This window comes from Ochotona curzoniae, unplaced genomic scaffold (assembly GCF_017591425.1).
Source record: "Ochotona curzoniae isolate NIBS_2020 unplaced genomic scaffold, NIBS_Ocur_1.0 contig_54, whole genome shotgun sequence".
NCBI lineage: Eukaryota > Metazoa > Chordata > Mammalia > Lagomorpha > Ochotonidae > Ochotona > Ochotona curzoniae.
In genome coordinates this window covers 151,268-171,704 of record NW_024466464.1, presented here as the reverse complement: position 1 = coordinate 171,704, position 20,437 = coordinate 151,268, and the positions used below count along the sequence as shown (strand labels likewise).

At 54.0% G+C, this 20,437-nt stretch overlaps 1 protein-coding gene across 2 annotated transcripts; it reads left to right on the top strand.

Moving 5' to 3' along the window:
• The first annotated feature begins 10,916 nt into the window (after positions 1-10,916).
• On the top strand, positions 10,917-20,272 carry ZDHHC4 (zinc finger DHHC-type palmitoyltransferase 4). Of its 2 annotated transcripts, XM_040989979.1 has the most exons (8): positions 10,917-10,979; positions 11,523-11,671; positions 12,146-12,270; positions 12,774-12,847; positions 13,919-14,097; positions 15,975-16,100; positions 18,191-18,435; positions 19,923-20,272. In XM_040989979.1, exons 2-8 carry the CDS (start codon positions 11,548-11,550, stop codon positions 20,190-20,192), a joined length of 1,143 nt encoding a protein of 380 aa, XP_040845913.1. In that variant the 5' UTR covers positions 10,917-10,979; positions 11,523-11,547; the 3' UTR covers positions 20,193-20,272. The 2 variants fall into 2 exon arrangements, with proteins under 2 accessions (XP_040845913.1, XP_040845914.1); XM_040989980.1 differs by lacking the exon at positions 10,917-10,979 and having other exon boundaries at positions 11,589-11,667.
• The last annotated feature ends 165 nt before the right edge of the window (positions 20,273-20,437 follow it).

Below are 20,437 nucleotides of genomic sequence, written 5' to 3'. Positions count from 1 at the left end.
ATCAACAGATGGAAGATCTCTTTTTCTCTGCCTCTCCTCTGTGTATCTGACTTTCCGATAAAAATAAAATAAATCTTTTAAAAATATAATTCTTTTTTTAAAATGAAAATCAGCTAATACTGTAAAAATTAAATTTATAGTCCAGCCCCTGTGCCCTGTTACAAATGTCTTAGGATTGATCTAAGTGCCGGGAAGAACCTGCTAGCTCCCTTCATTAACCCATGGAAGGAAGGCCACAATCCCCGCTGTGTGGACCCTTCTCGTCAAGGGCTGTGCCGTGTCCAGTCAAGTTCATGTTGTTTCAACAGTGTGTGGTTTCCTGGAGAGGGGCCTCGGGAGAGACAGTTGAGAAGCCAAGTTACACAGGTGGTCCCTTATGCAGTAAGATTGGCATCTTCAGAGGAAGAAATTAAGCCATACACACGCACATGGGGACAACCAAGTGAGGACACAGCAGGAAGTGGCTGTCCACTAGCCGAGGAGGAACTGACCCCACCGGCAATGGGAAAACTGCTGCCACCGGTGAAGCTGCCAGGATGTGGCATGCATCTGGCTTTGGCAGCCCTAGCAAACTAATCCCGTACCATTGAGACACTTTACCAAGACCTGGCTGAAAGGGATCTTGTCTCGGGATGTGTTGAGAGCCCGGGGAGCAGGCCTGGGCTGTGGAGAATGGTTTAAACCTGGCTGGCGCCTAATGCTGTGCCTGCCAAGTCTCGTCTGTTACATCCAGAAGCTCAGAGCAGAGTGCAACGCGGATACAGCACCTTGCAGCCGTGTCCTCCCCCATCCAAGTCTGCATGGGTCGGCGCCGTGCCCATCCCACTCCACTCCTGTTACAAAGGAAGGTGGACTGGGCAGCAGCCTGCAAAGCGGGGGCCTGCCAAGGAGTGGTTCTTCCCCAACATAGACCCTGAAGTTGGCCGCTGATGCCATGGCTTTTCTTTCTTTTTTTAAATAAAGATTTATTTGTTTATTTGAAAACAGAGTTAGAATTCTTCCATGTGCTACTTTGCAAGTGGTTGCAGCAGCCAGGGCTGGACCCCTCTGAAGCCAGGAGCTTCCTTCTACCGGGTCTCCCATGTGGGTGCAGAAGAACAAGCACCTGGCCATCCTTCGCTGATTTCCAGGCACATTGCTGGGGAGCTGAGTCGGAAGCAGAGCAGCTGGGTCTTGAGTCCATACGGATGTGTGCACTGTAAGGGGCAGCTTTGACCTGCCACATCTTAGTGCTGGCATTTTGGGAGCAGGCTTGGTGTAGCACCAGGCACGTTGTAGCCTCACCAACAGCACAGAGCATGTTCATTGGTGTCGTTGGTGCCAGCGACTGGGGCAAGTGGCCTCTGACCATGGTGCCTTCATGCAATCTGGGCTGGTTTGTTACCCGCCTCTCCGTGTGTGACAGGGCTGCTTGGGCATTCTTGTGTTCATCCAAGAATTGATATGAGACAGAGGGTATAAGCAAAGTAGCAAGGTCACATGCTTTAGTGAAAAGTATCTACCTAACAGGGAAGGCAGGCATCTTAGCAAAGGACCTCCGGGGCCAGCGCTTGTGGCTCAACAGGCTAATGTTCAAACTTCAAGCAGCAGCAAGGTACTGGTTTGAGTCCTGGCTGCTCCACTTCCCATCCAGCTACCTGTTGGTGGCCTGGAAAAGCAGTGGATGATAACCCAAGTTCCTGGGATCCAGCACCTACTTGCGAGACCCAGGGGAGGCTCCTGGCTCCTGACTCAGGATCGGCTCAGCTCTGGCCATTGTGGCCATTTGGGGAGTGAACCAGTGGATGGAAGATCTTTCTCTGTGTCTTCCCTTCTCTATGTAAATCTGCCCTTCTAATAAAAATCAACAAGTGTTGAAGAAAAAAGCAAGGACCTCAGAGCATGGGCTGGGTGCATAACGGAATGCGGTCCAGTTTTCCCTGCCTTTCTCCTGCCCCACCCTCTTCTCCCACAGGATTTGCTCGGTGTGAAACAGGTGGGATTCTCACGAAGCTTTTACTCCCCAGTGTTGTCAGGCTGAGCAGAGAGAGTTCTCCCAGGGTGCCTTTCTTGAGAGCAGGACTGGGACCACCTTTATGAGGGTGGAGGTGGGACTTCGCAGTGTAAAACACGCGACTGCCTCCTTTAAGCACTTGCTCCCTGTTGATGAGCTGTGATGCACACCGTCCGCCTTCAGCCCTGGACTCACCTGGCGTTCCACAGTTACTGGCGAGCGTGGGAGTGGAATGGAGGGACATATAGTCGATAAAGCCTCTGTGGTGTCCTTTGAAAAGACAAAGAGCTAAAAACCACATTTTTTTTTCAGTGTCCAAGTTGGAGGTTTTGGAAGGGGAAAAAAACAACATCACAGAAGCTTTTGGTTGGCGCCATCACCACAGGGACTGCTTGCAGAGACGGAGGCATCTCAGCCAAGGGGTGGAGGGACGGGGTGCTGCTCATCGGACCTGGGTCACAGGCGTCAGCCCAGGCCAGTCACGGGGTGACTGCAAAGCTCCTCCCGTGCTGCATGCCCCTCTCGGGGTGTCAGGGAGATCTGTGCCAGCTGCCTGTAACCAGCAATCTCCTGTGTGTTAATGAACAACACACCCTGTGTGCATCCCAGCCTCCGGCTTCAAGCTGACATCCACAAGCCCTTCCGATGCCCCCAGGCAGCCCATAGGGCCTCCAGGGCTGGCTGTTACAAGGCCCTGGCCCACATGCCACAGCTTCCACAGTGGACTCTGCCAGGGCGCTGCCCCATGCCTTCCTATCCACGCTCCTACTGGAAGCCACGAAGGAGGTGTGTGGCCTTGCGTTTCCCCTCACCCCTGGACGCATTGTACGGGGTCTCCCGGAGGCCTGTTGCAGGCCCCTCCGGCTCGCTGCCTGTCTTGTCCGGGTTTGGTCTTGTCTGCTGACCCTCCGTGGGGCTGGAGAGGCTCAGCCCCAGGCCCTCCTGCTGCTTCCTTGCTTTTCCTAAGGAATCACCTCCATTCCCGGTGACCTTGCACCAGCGTGCGTCACTGCAGCTGTGTGGATAAAATTTCCTTCCCCTTCCTCGGAGGGCGCGTCTTGGGGCTGCCTTGGGAGGTGACTGCCAGGAAGGGATCCGGTGAAGACATTTGCCTTTGCGTCTGGGAGATGAAGGGCATCCCGCCCAGGCCGAGGTCACTCCGGCCTTTTCCTTCAACCTGGCCTTGCTTTTTCCACATCTCCACCCTTCACCACCTGTCAGATGCCTGCTCATCCTTCCACAATACCCAGATCCCCCATCCAGAATGCTTCCCCCACCCCCAGCACGTCCTGTGCTTTGACACAAACCCATTCACACCCTCAACCACCCCCCACCCTCCGTTACCTCCACACACACGCCCAACTCGAGTTAAACGGCTCAATCCAATTCACAGGTAAGCTTCTTTCGCTTGGTGCCGAAGCCAGGCGTCAGATGCCCCAGCTGGTCTTCCACATGGATGGTAGGGTCCCCAACTGCTTGGGCCACCCTCTGCTGCATTCCCAGGGAGCCGGATCAGAAGTGGTGTAGCCTGGAGGGGATTCAAGTCAATGCTTCAACAAAGGATGCTGGCGTCGCAGGCAGGGGCTTGCCCTGCTTCCAGCCACAACACTGGCACCTTGTTGATGTCACCGAGTTGTCAAATCACACCATTCCTGAAGCCAGGAAGTCTCCTTGATGATGTAATCCAGTTAGAGTCAGGCTCATGGGCTTCCGGAAACCCCAAGCCCCAGGAATGCCCTTTACTTCTTGTGTACTCACTACCTCTGTGGCTCCTGACCCCGGAGGACGCCGCCCATCAAATGTGCCTACACGCATGATATCCCTCACCCCCACCACAGCCCCTGGAGCTACGTGGCTTTGTGAGGGGTTAAATGACCCAACAAAAGCCAGTCAATCAGCGGCTGGGGTTGGACTGGAGCCCGGGAAGTCCGATATCTGTGCACACGCTGTGAACCCCAGCATGACCTCGCACCCGTGTTGCCTTGTGCGCCTCTTCGGGAAGGTTATCTGAGGCAGAGCTCAGGTTGGATCACGCCTGACCCACACCGGGTGTCAAGCATGTCTCCAGGTCGTTAACCAGGAACTGACTCACATAGACTCCTTGATGGCTCCAGTGCCTTCTCCTTTCTCCCGCCTCCCTCTGCAGGTGCACTGTCTGCAGTGTAGACACCAAGTCACAGCATGCCAGGGCTGAGCCTCATGGGAGGTCCCAGTTCAAAGAAGAGGCTGTGGGCCCAGTGGCGTGGCCTAGCAGCTAAAGTCCTCACCTTGAACGCACCAGGATCCCATATGGGTGCCGGTTCTAATCCTAGCAGCTCCACTTCCCATTCAGCTCCCTGCTTGTGGCCTGGGAAAGCAGTCGAGGACGACCCAAAAGCCTTGGGACCCTGCACCCGCGTGGGAGATCTGGGGGAAGTTCCTGGCTCCTGGCTTCGGATTGGCATAGCACCAGCCATTGCAGTCACTTGGGGAGTGAATCATTGGAAGGAAGAACTTCCTCTCTGTCTCTCCTCCTCTCTGTGTATATCTGACTTTGCCATAAAATTACAAGAATAAATTTTTTTTAAAAAAAGGAAGAGACTGTGAATGCTAATTGCAGCCAGCAGAGCTTGCCGCCCCAAGTCAGCAGTCCCAGCAGCGGAGGCCCAGAGGGAAGCAGAAGCTGGGCCCCTGGGCACTGAGCTTCCAGAGTGGCCAGTAGGGACACACGCTGTCCCCAGGCCCTGGCTGGCCACTGGCAACTTTTGTCCTGATAATTACCTGTCATTCATCCTTGCTCTTTTACTCATTCATGTGGCTCTTTTTTTTTTTTTAACCAAGCATCTGCTAAGAGCTGATTATGAAGTCCACTGCCAAAGTTGTAACAGGCAGCCCCACAGACCTGGTCCTGGCCCTCCACCCAAGAACTTCTGTTACATTCTTGTGTGTGCGTGTTTTTTGAAAGATCTATGTCTTAAAGATCTAAGCTATGTGATAGCTTAGCGGCTAAAATCCTTGCCTTACATGTGCCAGATTCCGTATTGGCTGTTCCGCTTCTCATCTCGGCTGCTCCACTTCCCATCCAGCTCCCTGCTTGTGGCCTGGAAAAGCAGTACAGGGTGGCTCAAAGCCTTGGGACCCTGCACCTGTGTGGGAGACCCAGAAAAAGCTCCTGGCTTTGGCTCAGCTCTGGCTCCGACCAAGTGTCCACTTGAGAAATGAATCAGCAGATGGAAGATCTTAGTCTTCCTTTCGCTTTCTGTCTATAATCTAACTTTCTAATAGTTTTTTTTTTTTTTTGGTGAGGCAGAGAGATGGGGGAGGGGTGCGCAGAGGAGAGGAAGAGAGAAATAGAGTCTTTATCCCCTGGTTCACTCCCCACACGGCTGCAGCACTCAGGTCTGAGCTAGGCCAAAGCCAGTGGCCAGGAGCTTCTTCGGGGTCGCCCATGTGAGTGGCACTTGGGCTGGTCTACTGCCTTGCCAGCAGCAATAGCAGTAAGCTGCATGGGAGGCAGAGTAGGCGGGGCTCAAAGAAGCATGTGGGTGTGGGATGCCAGCAGCATCCCAAGAGGCAGCCCTGTCGGCTGCACCACGATGCGGGTTATCATCTTGACCTTACTTTTCTTTTATTTCCCCATTCCCAAAGCGCTGAAGACTCATGATCCAAAGCCCGTGAACAAGCACCTCTGGGTACCGCGAGAGCCGTTTCCAAAGTGTCGCCTCTGCCATTCCTGCGGGGACGAGGGGCAGTGCTGCAGTGTGGCAGGCGCTGTCAGTCGATCTCACCGCAGGCAAAAAGCTGACACCCCAGGTCCAGTTTCAGGGACTGCCGGGAGGGCTCCCCCAGGGCTGTGGGGGCACGAACTGTCGCTAGGGGTGTAGCATGCGGCCTACCACACTTAAGCGAAAGTGTTGGGTTTCAGCTGAAACAGTGTTTTTTTGTTTTGTTTTGCTTTGTTTTGTTTTCTCATATGATGTTTATGAAACACTTGCATCATAGCTCACGTGTTTAAAGAACAGAGAGGCCAAAGTGAAATGTCAGGTGCAAACTGAGTGTCAGGAGGTGACCATCACTCAGAAACTCATCCTGAGGAAATAATTCAGCCGAAATAAAAACCACTCATACTGGAAAGCAGCAAAAATTATACATATGACAAAATAAGTGAAAGCCAAGTCCATTGTATTGTACTGGGCTAATAATTAGAGCTCTCAAGACAGCTTGAATGGAAATGCAATTCAAAATTATCTGGACCTTATTATGATAGTTATGTATACTTTTGTGATGGAAAGTCAGATATATAGAGAGGAGGAGAGACAGAGAGGAAGATCTTCCGTCTGATGATTCACTCCCCAAGTGACTGCAACAGCTGGTGCTGTGCCGATCTGAAGCCAGAAGCCAGGAACCTCCCCCGGGTCTCTCACACAGGTGCAGGGTCCCAAGGCTTTTGGGCCGTCCTCGACTGCTTTCCCAGGCCACAAGCAGGGAGCTGGATGGGAAGTGGGGCTGCTAGGATTAAAACCGGTGCCCATAGGGGATCCCGGTGCGTTCAAGGTGAGGACTTTAGCTGCTAGGCCATGGTGCCGGGCCCATATCCACACTTTTTACATATATATAAAGATGAGGGTACCTCAAAAAGTTTATGGAGAATGCACACTATGAATTAAGTTCTGAAATGTATCTTTTAATTGCATTTTCCATGACTGTTTTGAAGATCCTTGGCTCATAGTGCTTAAGCCACAGTTAAGATAATAATATATGTTGGGGCTCACCTAGGGATAGCACATAAAACCTGTGCCTGTGACGCCGGCATCCGCTGGGGGGCTGGGTGGTGTCCTGTCTGCTCCACTTCTGATCCAACTCCTTGCTGGTGTCCTGGAAAAAGCGACAGACGATGACCCAAGCTCTGGGACACCTGCATTCACGTGGGGGACACAAATAATGTTCCTGGCTTCTGGTTTTGGATTGGTGCAGCTCGGCCCACCTGTGGCCGCCTGCGCAGTGAACCAGCAGATGAAAGATCTAGCTCCTTTTCATCTCTTATTTGCCTTTCTTATAAGTCTTTTTTAATAATAGATTTATTTTGTTTTTATTGGAAAGACAGGTATATAGAGAGGAGACAGAGAGAAAGGTCTTCTACCCGCTAGTTCACTCCCCAAGCAGTCGCAAAAGCTGGAGCTGAGGCGATCTGAAGCTGGGAGTCAGGAGCTGCTTCTGGGTCTTCCAAGCAGGTGCAGGGTCCCAAGGCCTTAGGCCACTTTTCTCTTTCTTTCCCAGTTCACTAGAGAGCTAAAGGAGAAGTGGAGGAGCTGGGACATGAACAAGCGTGCATATGGGATCCCAGTGGCTGCAAGGCCAGGGTTTAGCCACTAGGTTACTGTGCTGGACTCATACATAATTAAAAAATAAAAGTGGCTAGGCTGCTGTGGCCATTTGGAGAGTGAACCAGTAGTTTCTGTCTCTCACTGTCTCTCCTTCTGCCTTCCAAGTAACGTGACAAGGACTAGGATTAGCCTGATTATCTGCTAAGACTACATTTCCCAGATGACCTTGCATCTAGCCACAGCCACATAATTAGCCTCAAGCCAGTGAAATCTGAGCAGGAAAGCCAGGTACAATTTCATACTTCCATCCTCAGAAGGAGCCACCATTCACTGCCTTTCTCTTTCAGGACACACACACACACACACACACACACACACACACACACACACACACGGAAGAGAGCGGCTGACAGAATGCTCCTACCCATTGACCCATTGATTAACACCTACATGGCCACAGCGGCCTGACTAGGCTCAGGCCAGGGGCCCAGAACATAAGCCAGGTCTGCTGTGAAGGTAGCAGGTGCCCTGTTACCTGAGCGGTCCACACTACCTCCCCAGGCTTGCGTGGCTGGAAGCTGAGTCAAGAGCCAGAGCCTGACACTGAGCTGCCGAGTGCAGGGAGGGTGCGGGTGCAGGGGAGTGGGTGTGTTAACTGCTTCCAAACTACTGAATTCTCAGGCCTAAGTGGCTTTGCACGTTGGGCTGTGTGTGAAGCTTTCAGGTTCTATGTTCCACCTTCCCTGTTCATTAAAGCTGTAGCATCACTGTCATTCACCATCATTATCCCTACCTTCCAGAGCTACTCTTTTTCTTTTTTAAAGATTTATTTTTATTGGACAGTCAGATATACAGAGAGGAGGAAAACCAGAGAGGAAGATCTTCCGTCCGATGATTCACTCCCCAAGTGATCGCAATGGCTGAAGCTGAGCCAATTTGAAGCCAGGAGCCAGGTCTCACACACGGGTACAGGGTCCCAAGGCTTTGGGCCATCCTCAAATGCTTTCCCAGGCCACAGGGAACTGGACGGGAGGTGGGGCTGCTGGGATAAGAACCGGCGCCCATATTGGATTCTGGCGCGTTCAAGGTGAGGACTTCAGCTGTTACTCTATCACACCAAGCCCCTGAGTCACTCTTAAGGACCTAATGCTGATTGTATTCTAATGGTTGGATCACTACCTAAGACACATTCGGCGTTGTTCGTTGAGTAAACAAAGTGAATGCCATGTCATCCGTCAGAAGGGTGAATGTTAAAGCAACTGATCCTATCAAACGTTGCCAACGAGTTAGAAATGGGCTCTTTTGGGTATTTGTGGCTGACAAGCCAATTAATTGCATTTCTTAAAATTAAAAAAAGAAACCCTGTGCACTCTTTGGCCCAGAAATTCTACCTTTTTGTAGCTGCCCTAGATAAATACATCTGTGTAATGAAGCTCCTGTAGGTATCTCCATTGCAACACTGCATGCACAAAAATGGAAATTAACCTAAATGTTTTGCAACCAGTCAGTGTGGCTACCTGGTGGCCCTGGGGCTTTGTCCTGCGCGCATGTGGTGGTACGGACCTGAACAGTGTTGTCAGATCTGAAGTCAGCTGTCAATAGGTAGGACACAGACTTTGTTACAAAAATCCAGACTTTCAATTGCTCTTAAAACTCTCCAACTCTGTGTCCTCTGGATTGATGTGTCAACACTAGAACAGGGGCCAGCATTGTTAGCATTCAAACAAATGAGCGAGACTCCAAGGCCAGTGAATTGTCTTATTCTGCAATCAAGTGGCCATTTGCCATGAGCAAAGTGCCTGGAACAAAATAAACTGGGGGGGGGGGGTATGGAGCTTATAGCAAGTATCTATGTAAGAATGAACAGCTACGTGACAGTGGACAAATACAAATACAACGAGCGTCATCTTTGTGACACAGAGCAGAAAGCAGGCAGCAAAGATTTACAATGAACAGGCTCAGGACTCCGATCCTATGACTTCGTTGCAGACACTGTAAAACAGCATGCCTTGGGGGTTGCTGTCCTTCCTGTACATCCCAAAACTCCAAGATCCTATCCAGCTCCTGTCTGCTTCCTGATACTTCCAGAACCAGAGTTTTCGTTTCTTCAGAGAGTTCAGACTTCCAGGAATACAGTCACCTTTACAATCAATCCTTTTACAGCATCCAGGTGGAGCTCGGAGTCATAGCCTCCTATGCCAGTATCCCATTATAAGCAGCAGTTCACGTCCCCGTTGCTTCTCTTCCCATCCAGCTCCCTGCGAATGGCTCAGGAAGAGACTGAAGCCAGGAGCTGGAAGTCCATCTAGGTCTCCTGTGTGGGGGGTAGGGACCCCAGGATTAGAGTGACCACCACCACCCCCCTGCCTGCCATGGCGCCCCAAGCAGGAAACTGGAATTGGAAGCAGGGTTGGAACTTAAAGTAAGCACCCCGACTTGGGATGTGGGGGTCTCCACCAGCCATCTTAATCACTGTGCCGAAAGCCAGCTCTCTTTTTTAAAAGCTTCTTTATTTTCATCCCATTTGAAAGGCAGTGAGAGACATTCCTTGTGAACCTTTGAAAGGACACCCCTGGGCATAGTCCAGGAGGTACTGGAGCACAAACGCTAAATCCAAGTCAGTAATTCCAACAAAGAACTTAGTCAGGCAAGGTGGAGGCCAAGAGAAGCTTTGGTTTCAGAGCTTAACTCTTTCCCAGGAAGGATGAGAACACAGCATCACATACATTTTGAAATATACTGATTCACTGATTTGAAAGGCAGAGTTAGAGAGAGAGCATCCGTGCGCTGGGAGGCCAGAAGCCTGCAGTGCCGTCAGTCTGGACAGACAGCCCAAGCACCAGAGCCACCAGGCCCTGCATTCCCAGCCGCAGTGACACCCCACTCTCGGGGCCCCGGGAGGACAGGGGACAGGAGAGAGGGTTGCACCCGTGATCACAGTCTTCCCTGGTCACAACACCTCTCTCGAGTTTTTCATTATTCTGAATTCTGTAGCCACAGGACAAGATACAACGTATACAAGAGAAGGTGTCCAGGTAAAAAAGTTTTTTTCAAGAAGCAGCCAATGTGTGGATCTGAGGCACTTCCCCTCAGCGGAAGGCTGCGCCTGGCTGGGGTTTTCAGAAGCGTCCAGAATAGCCCGGTCCCAGCAGGTGCAGGGACACTTGGAGCAGAGAACTGACCTACAGGGCTCCTCTCAACGCTCTGTTTGGAAGCTCTATTCACCCCAGGCCTGCCAATCATCAAAAAACAAACAAACAAACCCGAGCGCTCCCTTTCATCCTCCTGCTAAGAGGGACAGGGGCCGGCCGGAGCCGGCTAGCTGCTTCCGAGGCGGAAGACGCCAGTCCAGCGGGGACCAGCCCCACGGCGTGCCCCCGCTGCCTGCAAACTGGCTGTTCGCGAACCGCCTCAAGGTGACCCCAGCGAGGCCACAAGCCCAGCCCCGCAGGGAGGAAGCGTTCTTCCTTAGTCTCCGGGTCCTATTCCCCAGGTCCTCACACACGACCACCTGCAGCTGCCTGCGCGGGACACGCAGAACGCAAGCGACTGGCCTCGGCCTCGCGGACCACGGCCTTGAAAGCACTTCCGTCGCGCTGACGTCACGGAGCCGCCGGAAGGCTCGGGGCGCGCGCGGGGCCGCTCCCAGCTCATGGCGGCTGCTTGCTGCGTTAGCCTTGGCGGTAAGGGCGCCTCCGCGGTGGCCCTGTGCCACCCTGACCGGCCTCGGGGTGCCCGTCCCCCCGACTCGGGCCGCCCCTCGTGTGTGTGTGTGGTGGCACGGCCCTCTCTTCATCGCCATTGAGGCCCGGTGCCCTTGGGGTCCCCCAGAGCCGACTACGCCCTCCCTCCCGAATCCCTTCCGAGGCCCCGCTACCGTTCCTCCCGAGCCTTGGCCTGCCATGTCCTCTCCCGGCCGGCTGAAGACCCAGCCCTGGTGCCCCCTCTGGCTGCCTGGCTTCGGGGACCCCGGAGAAGCCCGACCCCTCACCCCACAGAGGCCCGGAGGGGTCGTGCGTGTAGCCTTTTGCGTGGGTGACTCGGATACAGGCCAATGGGCAGCGAACAGTGGACCCAAGGCTACCGGCTTATTCCTAATTAATTGTTTCTCCCTTTGACGCGCAGTTGGGTGGGGGGGCAACCTTCAGTATTCCCCAACATCCCGCCAGCGCCTCCTCTGCTTGGGATGCAAGACTAAGTAAGGCTCGCTGTGTGTCTACACCCAGATCCGGCCTGAGAGATGGACGAGCCATGCCTACTGCAGCTCCGGGTGCCACCTGCTGTGCCAGGCGCCTGCCCACCGGTGTGAACCTCCGACAGACAGACGGATACCGGGGCTGGTGGCCGGAAATCACCCGACCAAGACACATAGTAGGTTAGGGAGCGAGTGAAATGCCTTCATTCTTCAGTTGCGCGCCCACCCCGTGGGAATTGCTATGATTTTGTCCCGGGGTGGTATGTGTAGGTTGGGGTTGGGGTTCTCACCTGAAATTCTGGCTGAAGCACCGGAAGGTCTGCTGAGGCCCAAAGCAGCGGTTTCCTGTTGGCCTTCCCTCGGCCTGTGCGTTGACATGGGGGCTGGTGCGTGTCTCCCACCTTCCCAGAGGGAGGCTTCACAGGACGTGGTGCCCAGTGTCGGGTCCGGACCTGCGTTGTCACTGGCAGGCAGGCAGGTCAGTCCTCCCCCGCCCCCAAGGCAGACGGACCCTAGTGTTCAATCAGCCATCTTGACCCGGAAGGACCGCGGGTAGGACTGCCAGGGAGGCCCCCCAAAAGGCAGTGGGGTTCCATGGCGTGTGTCATGAATAGTTCCCCCCAGCAGGCAGCCACTCTTGCTGTTCCCTTGCAGGCCCCAAGATGGACTTCCTCGTGCTCTTCTTGTCCTATCTGGCCACAGTGCTGGCCAGTGTCGTCATGCTCTGTGTCTGCTCGAAAACGGGTCGCTTGAGAGGCCTCGTCGGGGGCGCCACACGGGTAACTGCGCTCCCGGGGCGGGGTGGGCCCCGTGGTACCCTGTCCCGGTCACCTAACAGGCCGAACAACAGGAGGTGGTGTTCATTTGTGGCATGTGGGGCGGGGATCTGTCTTTGGGACTGCCTGCCATGAGGCGGTGTGAGGACAAAAGCTCTTCATTCCGCAGCGTGGCTCCTCTCCTGCTTCCAGGCCTGTCACTGGGCCTGGATGTAGACACTGCCTTTGTTTCTGCTCACCTCCCTGCCACCCCACCCCGGGGACCCCAGAAATGGACAGAAATGGAGGGGTTGGCGTCGCGGGAGGGCAGTAGAAGGCGTGCGCTTCTCGGCTGTCCCTGCCTTGGTCACCTCTCTGCCCTTACTGGGGACGTGGTGGTCAGTGCGGGCTGCCCTTGGGACAGCTGATTTGTTGGGAAATGGTGATGGGGATGGCGTGGGGGCAGGCTGGGCGGGGGGGGGGGGCAGGGGTGATGAGGTGAGTTGAGCCCCCCGCCTTTGTTTCAGAGGGTTTCCCGTTTTACCCCAGAATGCCTTCAGAGATCCGTGCGAAGCCTGTTTCACTACCTCTTCCACACGAGGTATTTATATTTTAGACTTTAAATAAGACAATTAAAAAAAAAAAAGAAATGGATGAAGTGTTTTTGGGGGGATGCACAGAAGTAAAAACCATATTGTGAGGCTGGGAGGCTGGGGGAGAGGCTTCCAAGGCTGAGGCTGCCAGCCCACCTTCACGTGGGAGCACGTGGCAGAGCCTGCAGCCTGCTCTTTTCTGTCTGTGCTAACTCTTTAAAAAGAAAATTATTTGAAAGGCAAACTTACAGAGAGAGAGAGAGAGAGGTGTTCCACTGGTTCATTCCTCAAGTGGCCGCAGTAGCTAGAGCTGGGCCAGTGTGAATCCAGGAGCCACAGCTGGGTCTCCCACATGAGTGAGGGGGCCCAAGGACTTGCACCACCCTCCACTGCTTTGCCAGGCACATCAACTGGAAGCTGGATTGGAGGTGGAGCATCCAGGACTCCAACCAGCACCCATAAGGGATGCCAGCATTGCAAGTACTGGTTTAACCCTCTGTGCCAAAGTGTTGGCCGCCTCAGGAGGCTTTCTGTGGTTTCCAGGGTGGTGAGAAGATTCTGGAAGGGTCCTGTGTCTTGGGTTCCAAGCCCCAGCTCACAGTGAGCTGTGGTCATCTCAGTGGTTTGTCCGTGACTACAGGTGATGATGGTCTTGGGTGAGGCTGCAGCTCCGGGAGTTTAAACATTCATTTGACAGCCGGAGCTCTCCTCTGCCAGGTCACACACACCTGCCTCCTTCCCCAAGTGCGTGTTACAGGTGGGAGTGGGCCTGGGAGAAGCCAGGGCCAGGTGTCTCCTGTGTGTGGCAGGGACCCAACAGCGTTAGCTGTCAACTGCTGCCTTCCAGGGAGCTGGCATCAGAAGCAGAGTGGGGACTTGAACTCGATACGGGATGCGGGCGTCCCAGCCAGGTGTTTGGCTCTGGGTTTTGGCGTGTCTTCTGTTACACGGAGTCGTTGGGCGTTTGCCTCCTTTACTTCTTCCCGATTTGGCAAGCCCGGAGGACGTGGTCCTGAGCGCTGTGCTGCTTCTCTCCAGAGCAGCTCTTGTGAACAGGCTGTGTGCCTGCTTCCTTCCAGAAACCACAGCTTCCTCCTGCTGCACCTGGCACTGCAGGGCATGGTTTACTCGGAGTACACCTGGGAAGTGGTTGCCTACTGTCGGGAGCTGGAGTTCTCCTTATTTTACCTTCTGCAGCCCTACCTGCTGCTGGCCGTCAGCCTGGTGTTCTTCGCCGTGACCTGTGTAAGCAATCCTGGTAAGTGGGTCAGCCCTGCTAGCTGCCCAGACACCTTGCTGATGGCAGTGCTGTGTACTAGAAGGGGGCCTCTCTCTCTCTGTTTTTTTTTTTTTTTTTGGACAAATACATTTTTATTAATTACATTGCATTATGTGACACAGTGTTATAGGCACTGGGATTCCCCTCCACCCCTCCTCAAACCCTCCACCCATGATGGGTTCCTCCACCTTGTTGCATTACCACAGTTCAAATTCAGTTGAGATTCTTTCATTGGAAGTATTTACCAAGCATAAAGTCCAGCATCTTATTGTCCTGATAAGTTCAACAATTTCTTGGTAGAGCTGGCAAAGTATCAACCCCATCAATTAAAAGCCCCAACATAACATCAACAACAGTTTACAACATTGTGGTATTAATTGACATCTCTCTCTCTCTTTTTAAGAAATTGGTACATAGGCTTCTATTACTTGTTAGGTGGAGATTTTATATGTAAATGTGTTAGCAATGATAGTCCTTTTTCCAGTATTTTATTGGGGAATTAAATAGTGTGATGTTTGGATTGAAAAGATTTATTTATTTATTATTTGAAAGAGCTACTGAGAGAGAAATTTGATGTGCTGGTTCACTCCCTGACTGGCCACAGTGGCCAGGATTGGGGCTGGAGCTGGGCCAGCAGGAGCCAGGATCCTGGAGCTTCGTCCCACGTGGGTGCAGGGACCCAAGGACTTGGGCCATCCTCTGCTGCTTTTCCCAGGTGCATGAGGGAACTGGCTGGGAAGTGGAGCAGCCGGGACGTGATCCGCTTGCTGTGTGGGATGCTGGCACTTTAGGAGGCGGCTTTACTTGCTTCTCCACAATGCCAGCCGTACTCATTCTTATGAAATGCATTCAGACTAAAGTCCATGTTCTCTCTCTTACTCGTAAACTTGATCTTTTCCAAAATAGAATCTATTTGTCACTACTAATGTCTTCTGCTCTCGAGTGTCATGTCTGCTGTTTTTATTGTTAGACTCTGTTTTCTTTTCTTTTTTTTTTTTTTCTCTCCTTTCTTTTTCTTTTTCCTTTTCTCTTCTGCCAGAGCTCCTGTCTGCTGACTCACTCCCCAGGAGCATGCACTGACGGGGCTAGGCTGCAGCCCAAACCCAGCCGTGCCTAGCTGGGATGCAGTCCAGGGCTGCTAGATGGCTCTCAGGGTTAAAGCTGCCCCAGCCTTCGCCTGCTGCTCCCAGGGTCTGTGTGAGTGAGAAGCTGAGATCTTGGCAGGCTGGCACCATCTCCACTGACACCCAGGGCCTTTGCCTGTACCCCGTGCCCTGCACTCTGGGCAGGCTGGCGCCATCTCCACTGCCACCCCAGGGCCTTTGCCTGCACCCCGTGCCCTGTGCTCTGGGCAGGCTGGCACCATCTCCACTGCCACCCCAGGGCTTGCCCCTGCGCCTCGTGCCCTGCACTGTCTTGGTGTGTGTGCTTTTAACCCTTGCTGTCTTGGAAGTACCCAGAACCCAGCAAGCGGTGAAGGAAGCAAATGGGGGTGTCTCCAGATCATGAGATACTGAGTTATTCTGCAGCCACAATAATGTTCTTTTTTATTCTATAATATGAGAGGAGCACATCCTAGTGTCAGGAAGAGGCAGATCTGTGTTATTCCCAGTGGTGTGCAGGGTGGAGGGCACTGGCAGGGGAGGAGAGTGGCTGCCACTTGGTTTTGGGTTTTGGGGAGGTGAGGAGCCCACTGTGGCACACCTTCAATGAGGAGGGCTGATCTGTGAGTTAGGTCCACTCAGAATGAGTGGCAGTGCCAACTATGGCAGTCTCAGCCGTGTCATAGCAGGTCGGGTCTGTGAACATCTGGTCCGCACGTGGCTTGGGACGTTGTTTGTTCTCACCTTTTGCAGGCATCGTAACAAAAGCAAATGAACTCTCACTGCTTCAAGTCTACGACTTTGATGAGGTGGTGTTCCCCAAGGACGCCAGGTGCTCAACTTGCGACGTGAGGAAGCCAGCCCGTTCGAAGCACTGCCGTGAGTGGGGGGGTGGGGCATGATGCTGCTGAACCCCCACAGCGTCCTGGGGGGCTGCTCTGCCCTCCCGGGTCAGCTCTTCTGTCGCTGTGGAGCCGGCCACCTCCGCCCTGGCCGAGAGCCATCCTGTGCCCCGGGGCGGGTGCTCAGCGAGGCTGCTCTGTGTGCAGGAGGCTGTGCTGACCTATCCGGGCCCCCTCGCCGCGCCTGAGGCCTGGCCTAGCCCAGTACTTCTCCGAAATGCAGGGTGAGCCACACCTGCTGTGGTCAGCGGCCTCGGAGCCCTGTGAGCAAAGTAGAAAGGATAATCAGTCAGGTTGTTTTAGATTTGTTTATTTTTATTGGAAAGACAGGTTTTTTTGTTTGTTTGTTTTTAACAGAGAAGGCTCATTTCCCAAATGGCCACGATGACTAGAGCTGAGCCAGTCCAAAGCCACGAGAAAGGAGCCTGTTCCAGGGCTACCCCAGGGTGTGCAGAGTCCCAAGGTCCTGAGCCATCAGCAGGAAACTGGATGGGAAGTTGAGCAGCTGGGACACAAACGCATCCATAGGGAATTTCAGCGCTTAGAAGTGGAGGACTAGCCTGTTGAACCACAGTGCCAGCACCCAGTTGACAAATGATTTTAAAAAGATTTCTTTAGTTGTTTATTTTTAAAAAGATTTATTTGTTTTTATTGGAAAGTCAGATATATGTAGAGAGGAGGAGAGACAGAGAGAAAGATCTTCTGTCTGGTGATTCACTTCTCAAGTTACTGCAATGGCTAGAGCTATGCTGATCTGAAGCTAGGAGCCAGGAGCTCTTCCAGGTCTCCCTGTGGGTGCAGGGTCGCAAGGCTTTGGGCCATCCTTGACTGCTTTCCCAGGCCACAAGCAGGGAGCTGGATGGGAAGCAGAACTGCCAGGATTAGAACCGGCACCCATATGGGATCCCAGCATGTTCAAGGGAGGACTTTAGCTGCTAGGCCACTGTGCCGGGCCCAAGATTTGTTTATTTTATATATTTGGAAGGCAGTGTGGCACCGAGAAAGAGAAAGATAGAAATCTGTGAGCCAGTTCCCTTGCCAACTGGCCTTTCTGCCAGGCCAAAGCCCGGAGCCAGGGGCTTCATCTTGGTCTGCCAGGTGTGTGGCACTGACTTCCAGGTGCAGTGCCAGGAAGCTTGGCTGATAAGCTGAGCAGCTGGAAGAGTCACTCCGAGATCCGGCATCCTGAGCAGTGGCTTGGCGCTCTGCACCCCAACTGCAGCCCCCCGTAATGAGCACCCCGACCGCCGCATCGGTGCAAAAGGCCGTGCCCGAGACGTCTCTGTACACTTGCCCAGACCAGCTCTGGGAAATGTCACCAGTGTGGAACCCTTCGTTCCCATTGGGAATGCCTGACTGCTAGTGGAGGGTATGGAATTTGTGGGTGGCAGGGAAGGTGGGACCACATGGCCGACCTGTGCTCAGACATCGCTCCAAGTGTCCCCACAGCCCAGGGAGCACCGAGAATGCCAGTCCGTGCTGGCCTCAGTGCCCCTCGGCATCCGATGGCTCCAGCTGCCGTTGAGGCGAACCAGACAGCTGTGTGGCAGCTCGGTGAGTGCTCCCGTGCCTGTGTCACCGCACTGCAGCCCACACTGAGCCAGAACAACTCTACACAGGGCCAGTGCTGTGACACTGCAGGTTAAACCATCGCTTGCCAGTTCAAGTCCCAGCTGCTCCCCTTCCAGTCCAGCTCCCTGTTTAACCTTCCCTATCCAGTGCAGCTCGTGTGCCTAGAAAAAGCAGCAGAGCGTGATCCAAGTTCCTCAGTCCCTGCAGCCACATGAGCTGGAAGAAGCTTCTGGCTCCTGGCTTCAGCTCTGATGGTTGCAGAGCAGTGAACCAACAAACAGAAGATTGCTTTTTTGCTCTTGTAATTCTGTTTTCAAAGAAATAAATGGATCTTGGAATAAAATGTAGACTTAAAAACCAAAACCCAGGGGTGCATTCATCATTGTTCACTGGGTTCCTCCCCGACTTGACTTGAGGCCGCACTTGGCAATGCTGCGCGCCCGTGTGGGGGGCCTACCCATCTCTCCTCCGCCCGTGCCCTCTCTTCCCCTGCAGGCGTGTGTAACTGGTGTGTGCACCGCTTCGACCACCACTGTGTGTGGGTGAACAACTGCATCGGGGCCTGGAACATCCGCTACTTCCTCATCTACCTCTCGGCGCTGACGGCCTCGGCCGCCACCATGGCCGCCGTGTGCAGCGCCTTTCTCATCCACCTGGTGGCGGCCTCAGACCTCTACCAGGAGCCCTACGTGGACGACCTGGGCCACTGGCGGACCGTGGACGTGGTCTTTCTTACTCAGGTGACAGTGCCATGCTGTGGTGTCGGCCACGTCTCAGCAGTGGGAAAAGGAGGTTGATTTGCTCAGTAGAAACCCGAAGCTGTTCTAGGTAGAAAACTCTTGTCATCCCATGTCGTTCAGTTCGCCTGCAGCACTTTCAGCTTGTCCACAGAGTTGGGCAACTATCCCCACCACCTATTACCTAATTCAAGAATATTCTGTTGCTCCGCCTCCTCTCTTCCCCTAGGTCCTGGCAACCACTTAACTCTCCTTTATCGAGAGATTTTATTTATGTGAAAGATACACACACACAGACACACACACACGGAGGGGGAGGTTCCCTCAGTAGCCCAGCCTGGAGCCTAAAGCTCACTCTGGATCTGCTGGGTGGCAGGGACCCGGGTACGTAGCCTCCCTGGACATGCAGGAGCAGGAAGGCGGAGTGGGGCTCCGACCTGGGGACTCTGGCATGCAATGTGGGTGTTCGAATCACAGCTTGGTTTCCATACCCGGTACTGGTACTCGCCTCCTTCTGACCTGGTGAATTTGCTTTTTGTAGATACTTTGTATGAACAGAATTATACAGAGCAGTGCCCTTTGGCTGGGATGCTTGAGGGCTTGTCAGCATTGCTGTGGATTAGAACTGCATGCTTAAAAAAGAGCTGTGGCTTTCCCAGATCACCAGCAGGGGGCTGGATGGGAAGTGGGGCCACTGGGACCCATATGGGATCTGGGCAGGTATGAGGTGAAGATCCAGCCACTAGGCTGTCCTGCTGGGCCATGGATTTTTATTTTGATGCATGAACTAAGATCAGTGTTTGCTTGGCAGATAGCTTCCTGGCACAGCACCACCCCCTGAATAACCTTGCCTTCCTGCAGGGCCTAGTGCTGTTGCTGGACTGGGGCCAGCACTGTGGGGTAGCGTGTTAATCCTCTGCCTGGGACGCTGTCAGCCCATATCAGCTCCAGTTTGAGTCCCGGCTGCTCCACTTCCATTTCAGCTTCCTGCTAATGCACCTGGGAAGGTACAGAGCAGAGCGTGTGCCCGAGCCCGGGTCCCTGCACCCCCGCGGGAGAACCAGATGGAGCCCCTGGCTTTGGCCCGGGTCCAGCCTTTGTCTCATTTTCTCTAATTCTGCCTTTCAAATAAAAATAAATCAGTCTTTAAAAATACGTATTTGAAAGGCTTCTAGTTAACTCTGCAAATGGCCACAATGGCTGGGGCTGGTCCCGGTGGAAGCCAGGAGCCTGGAGCTACTTCTGGGGCTCCCAGGTGGGTGCAGGGGCCCAGGCCCATTAGCAGGGAGCTGCATTGGAAGAGGAGCTGGCATACTGAGAGGGAACCCAGGTGTTGCAGGCAGTGGCCCAGTTTGCCGTACCTAGGCCGCTCCGGGACTGCTGTCCGAGGGTCCGGGCGAGAGGCAGGTGGGCCAGCTGGAGACACGGCCTGGGTGTGAGTGGGCAGGAGCAGGGCTGGGCCTGACGCGCATCCTCCTCTCTGCCCCTAGTACCTGTTCCTGACGTTTCCCAGGGTCGTGCTCCTGCTGGGCTTCCTCACCGTGCTGAGCCTCCTCCTGGTCGGCTACCTGTGCTTCTCCGTGTACCTGGCCCTCACCAACCAGACCGCGCTGGAGTGGTACCGCCAGGGCTCTGCCCCGGACCCGCGCCGTCCCCTGGTGGCCGGGCGAGCGCGCAGCGTCCACTCCCGCGGGCTGAGGGCCAACCTGCGCGAGCTCTTCCTCCCTGTGGTCCCTTGCTGCGAGGGGAAGAAGGAATAAGGACGGACAGAGCGCGGCTGCCCTTCTGTGATTGTGCACAGAGCGCATAAATGTCTCTCTACTTGCGGTTACTGGTTTTCCGAGCCTGGCGTGTGGTTCCTGCTGTGTGTGTAAGTGGCCTGTCCGCGCATAAGGCGCTGTGAGGGGTCGCGCTCGCTGGGCCCTGTTGGAGCTCGGACCTCTGAAGCCTTGGTTTCGGGGAATCCAGAAGGGACACAGGCCGTGGGCTGCCGGACGTGTGGGGC